Source organism: Charadrius vociferus, unplaced genomic scaffold (assembly GCF_000708025.1).
Source record: "Charadrius vociferus isolate BGI_N301 unplaced genomic scaffold, ASM70802v2 scaffold565, whole genome shotgun sequence".
Lineage (NCBI taxonomy): Eukaryota > Metazoa > Chordata > Aves > Charadriiformes > Charadriidae > Charadrius > Charadrius vociferus.
The window spans coordinates 1,869,692-1,875,376 of NW_009648358.1; the positions used below are offsets into that span (position 1 = coordinate 1,869,692).

The 5,685-nt window shown below is 38.6% G+C and overlaps 1 protein-coding gene across 1 annotated transcript in view; it reads right to left on the reverse strand.

The window, feature by feature from the left end:
• Nucleotides 1–2,968, reverse strand: part of MYLK4 (myosin light chain kinase family, member 4) — a 56,895-nt gene extending 53,927 nt beyond the window's left edge. The window contains exons 1-2 of the mRNA XM_009885271.1: nt 2,921–2,968; nt 1,902–2,007 (exon numbers count right to left, since the gene is read on the reverse strand). Of these exons, the coding sequence (XP_009883573.1) occupies nt 1,902–2,007; nt 2,921–2,968 (154 nt within the window). The remainder of the gene's footprint in view (nt 1–1,901; nt 2,008–2,920) is intronic.
• Between the last annotated feature and the right edge of the window lie 2,717 nt (nt 2,969–5,685).

A 5,685-nucleotide genomic window follows, 5' to 3' on the forward strand; every position in this document is an offset into this window, starting at 1 on the left:
TCTATGTGTGAGGACTTAGGAGATAGCCTGGGAAACTTGCACTTCATGACAGACCTCTTAACCCAAAAGAAAAAATGTAACTTATACACAGAGCAATCAAAAAAACCAAATGTCTGCGCTCCAAATTTCAAGCGGGTTCACAACGTGTGCAACAAAACTGGCAAAGAGCTTGAGAGTCACTGATTTATGCGATATTCAGGACAAAAAAATACTTTAGTGTAGATAAGGACTAGAAAGCAATCTTTGGTAGTCTTAACACAGGGTATTGTAAAATCTCTTTTCTTTGCAATGCAATGAATATAGATCTCTTGCTAACAAATACCATTTAATACACTAGCCTTAGGTCTTAAAAACTGGAAAATAAATTGACAGTAGCGAAACAGTAGTTACAAAACAGTGCAACAAAAATAGGAGAGTAGAATTAAATTAACTTCTTTTTCCTTACAAACTACAATTCACCCAAGAGAAAATGCAAAATCTTAGTAAGCTAGGCATAAACAAAAAAGGGGATTATTTTCAAGCTCATCTGTGAGTGCTGTAACAGCTTCAGACTGCATCAGAGACAAAATGCAAACCACCAACCACAGACTTGATTTTTTTTATTTGCCAGTGAATCTACAGAAACCACTTTCTATAAAGAACAGAATGGTAGCATGTTTTTTACATGTCTATTAATTATCTTCTCTTTAACACTGTTGTTTGACTGTCTTGCACGAAACACACAGTTCTACACTACTAGCGGTTTCAGTAATTGAATATGACTGAACTTTAGATTCAACAGAGATGCGTATCAGGGCATTCTCCTTGACAGTATGGTACTGAACAGCTAGCTCTTCATCTTCAGTCAAATTGGCTGAAGAATGGACTTAAAGATCATTACTTAAAGTGAAAAAAAAAAAATAAAAATCAACATTCAGTAACCAAAACTACCAAATTAATTAGCAACTTGCATAAAGATATTTCTAACATGTTTTTACTGTGTCCCCGTAGTTTTTCCTGTCTTTCTATTTATCCATGCATATATGTCATAGAAGCAGAATCAGTATAAATGGAAACAGCATCAAAAACCTTACTAAAATCTGGCTGGTTTGCTTTTATTCAGAAAATTATTAGTACAGATTTCTGAAAAAATAATTTCTCTGATGGATTAGAGGACATTCATTTATGAGCTTCTTAGGTCATCATGGAAGAGTATACAAAGAATTCTACGCTTTTTTTTTCTTCTTTCTTCTATTTCTTGATGAATCTTATTAATCTTGAGTGGTGATATGTGTTGTAATATTTCAATTATTCTCCTTACCACTGTCCTTCAAGCTCCTCACACAATGTGTGAAAAATTCTGTTACATAGTCACACTAGGTCATGGTTCTTTTGGCTAATAGTACTAGAAGAATATGCAAGTGTGAAGTTGCAGACTTTTCAGATCTCAAAACTTTGACATGAAATAAGTTTTGAGATTCTGCAATTGGATGTCTTCAGAGAAAGAAAGAAAAATTTCATTTGCAGCACACTAATTAAAATTCTAAGCATTCTGGCAATCTACATTCTTGGAGCTACTTTTGAACAAGTGTCTTCCTTTTTGTCTTTCTGAACTCATATATTTCTTTTGTTTAAACGTTTTCTGAGAAGAATTCTTCTAAAAGCTCTTGAGTTAAAACATGATGGGTCATCACAGAACTGCATTACCTTCTGGGAAATCACAGCAAACATACATACTATCTTTGACTGCAACATCTAGTCATGTGATGCTACTGGCGATGCTACTTCTTTGGGAAGATAATGCTATGTTCACTTGACGACAACAGCGGGAAAGTAACGGGCATGAGCCTTACTGGGGATCTCAGAGTCCCACATGGAGAAGGGCTGGCAACCTTGCTCCCACTGTGGCCACAGCGGGTTACCTTGCGGCAGTCCCTTGTACTGCACCCAGTAGAGGTCACTAGAGGATGCATCATGTTTTAACGGCAAAACAAAGCACTCCGACAGCAAGGCGAGAGATGCACCTTCCTGAAAAGCACATCAACTGTCAGGATTTATTGCCGGAGAGACTCTCGTAAAAGAAAGGTATATGTGCCGCTCCACGAAAGAACAGATAGGTTTCACTGGCTACATCTGAACACAAGCAGCATTCATCCAGTTAGACAATATCAATGCTGATCAGTGAAATATATCTAACTTATTAAAAGTATATCTACTACCTGTGTATTTCCAGATGCAGGGATCTTTTTCTTTCTTCCACAGCTTAACACAGTCCACAAGGTGTGCCAGAGATATGAAGCCAAAAGGCAGAAACTACCTGCAATCCAGGCAGCATTTCTTTGAAGGGGTAGATCCATCCCTTTATTTTTAATCAACTGATTCACTTGGTTCTCCTGCTCTAGCAGATGCAATTTGGCAGGCACCCTCAAAACCCTCCCCAGTTCTGTAAGTACCACCTAGCTAGACAAGGCTTGGACACGCAGCAGGATCCCATCTCACACTTCAACACATTCCCTGAACCTATAAGGAAAAGAAGTGATGGCCTACTGACAAGCATGAAACAGGTGCAGGGATCTACACGAGATGTGTATTGCACGGACTTGAAAGGCAATTACTCTGACATCCCAGAACTTCTCAAGTGAAAGCAAACTGTTAGCTCAATCCCTTTGCAGTTAGCAGTGCAGGCCACTGGTCATCTTTTTTTTCCTTTTAATAGGCAAGAAATGGGGGAAAAAACATAGTAAAATTCAAGACAATCACTTAAAACGCGTCATGGTGCACATGCACGGGAAGGTCAGTTTGAAATGCCATGGCTTTATTGTCTGCAGTCCCTTCTGCTCCTGTGCTTGCAGTCTACCTACGTGGCTTCCATATCCAAACCACCACCATGCAGAAAGCAGGTCATAGCTGTCTCTCTCTCTCATACCCAGCATCTGCTCACCTGCCAACCATCAAGTCCTTGATCCAAAGCATGGACATGCCCAATCATTTCAACCACATGGATGTGAAACTTTCAGTATCATCAAGGTAACTTCTTTCCCCTAAAATTTCCTGAAACAGACTGCTTCTGCTGAATTTTTCCAACCAATTCAATGTGATGCAAATTCTGCATGGAAAATTTTGGCTTAAGCAGCCAAAACCTGAGAAATTTTTAAACAACTGAAAGCAGCATCTTAAAATTGGAAGTGGTAAGCAACTTTAATAAAAAATCCTGCTACCAGCTTCGTTATAAGCACAGGGAAGCTGCTTTATTTCTAGAGATAGAAATCTAAAAACCTGAGGAACAAAGCATGTCATGGTTTATTGTCTTATATATAAGGATTGTGAAGGATACACAAGGTCTTAGGTCTATATATAAGGAAGGAATCTTAATGTATAGGGATTATACATCTTCTGTGCAACAGGTGTCAATAATTACTGAGAGCCAGCAGTCATTGTGGAAGATGAAGCAGTAAGAAGAAACAATGCCATTTCTTCTCTGCTTGTGTATTTATCTGATCAGAGGGGAAAAAAACAAAGCGTTTAAAACGCTCCCTCTGGCTGTGAAGAAATATGAGTACTGGAAATCTCAAGTATTAAAATTCACAAATCAAAATACAAAAATCATGACATCATTTGAAAAAAGACAAGAGATTAAAAGAATTATAATGACTGTTGTCCTTTCCTTAGTCAATTTCTGGCTTCTGAGACTTCAGAGCACTCCCAAGTCACATTTTGAGTTACCATGTAGTTATTATATTGGGAAGGGTGGATTTAGTTGTGGGTTTTTTGCAATTGGGAAACCTTGATACTTGTCTCTCTGGAAAAGACAGACATATTCTCACAAGCATAGCAACTGGGAGCATTAAGTAAAACAAAGCTGCTTGAAATCACAGAATTGAACGCGCTGCCACACGACAACAGAGTGCCATGAACTTGGAACCTGAAGAGTGCTCTGCAGAAAGGATATTCTCTAAAGCTGCACCAGGCTGAGGCTGGCAACATGATGCCTCATGACAGCACCTCAAGCAAGCTGAAAAGGAGGTTGGTAAAAAAAAAAAACTGGGCTCAAACTTGGCTGAAGTCCGCTTATACTTTTCTGACTATACAGAGCCAAGCTCTAGACATGGTGCTTTGATTTCAAGGCTGAAGAAAGCCTTGAGGGTATTGATCTCTTCATTAGTTAAGAAGTCTCACTGCAAACGTACAGAATCCCTTGCAGGATTTCGTTAAAGAGTCGTTTTTAATTAAAACTGTAAAACAAGAAATAGGTTTCTGTCAAAATATTTACATCAATATCTTGAACAGTGTTTGAGGGTAGTGGAAAGTTATTTTGGGTTAAATTATGCAACACTGATCATTTTGTTCCCTGTCCAAAATACTGCCATGATTCTGGCCTCCTCTGGAAAAGGGAACTTGCAAAAGTATCATTACCACCACGGCCATTTCCAACACAGAGGCTGCAGAGAAAGTAACTGCTAGAGAAATTGTGGCAGCGGTCACGGGGGAGAAGACTCAAAGGAGACAAGGCTGATCACATTCTCACCAGAGACAGGAAATTAGAGGACAACTAATCCCCAGGATTAGCTTAACTGAACACCAAATATTGAGTATATCCAATAGTTCCAGCTGGCTAAATATTTAAAAGTTAGTCCTTAAACTGTTTAACGAATATCAAAGGAATACTTTTGCATGGAAAATTGTATTGCCAACTCAAGAAACAAAATACCAATAAGAAGTATTTTTTCCACTTTTGTAAAAAAGAAAAAAAAAATTAATCAAGAAAACAAACACCTGTCCTGAACTCAAAAGTACTCCAAATGTCTCCAGAAAGTCAAAACTAACTGTCATAGCAACTATCTATTCAAATAAAACTAGCTTGTGGGAGGTTTAATCCTTATTAAAGTATTGTTTCCTTATAAGAACAGGACTAGGAAGCCCTGAAATATGGCAGTAAGGAAAGAGCAGCTCTGTCCTCGCCACTTCTGTTCTTTCAAGGAGGACAGCAGGGGCAGTAGAGCTACTAGAGATTATTGCTTATACAACAGTAAGTTGCAAATGACCAAGTCAGATTTTTTCAGCAAATGTTAGGATTCACATTTATGTTTACTAGTAACAGGAGAAATTCTATGCTGGTACATAAGACTGCGGTTTAAGTAATTTAAAACACCTCATCTTATGAGCTGAACTGCAATAACTGACTAGAGTACAAATCTGCAAATGTAAGGTAAAATCATAGTAAAAGAAGCATTTAAATCAATGAGTTTTACCAATGCCTTTTCTTTCCATTTTGCAGCAGACTGTAAGCGTGCAAACAATCAGTCGCCACTGCTCAGTGGACAGCAAGTAATGCACTACCCCCACTAGTTCAGCTGTATCTGAGCTCTAGCTAAATCCTTCTTAATGCTTACACCTCCAAGGAAAAGCTTGCTGATGTACATGCACAGGGAGCATCTCTCCTGTTACAGCATATTACCCACACAAACAAATGTATTGACACCACATCGAAAATAAGTAAGAGATGGATGGTAAGTCAAGGTAATGGCCAAGCTTTGTAGATGCAAATTGGTAAGATCCAGAAACCCTACAGTCACGCTGTTGACTAGTAATAGCTTCAACCACAGGAAATGCAGCTGTATCCGTAGCTGTAGCTCTCTAGGTTGTACGAACTTTAAGAGCAGCGGTATTATGCTTGCAGACAGACCCTGAATTTCAAATCTCTTTCCC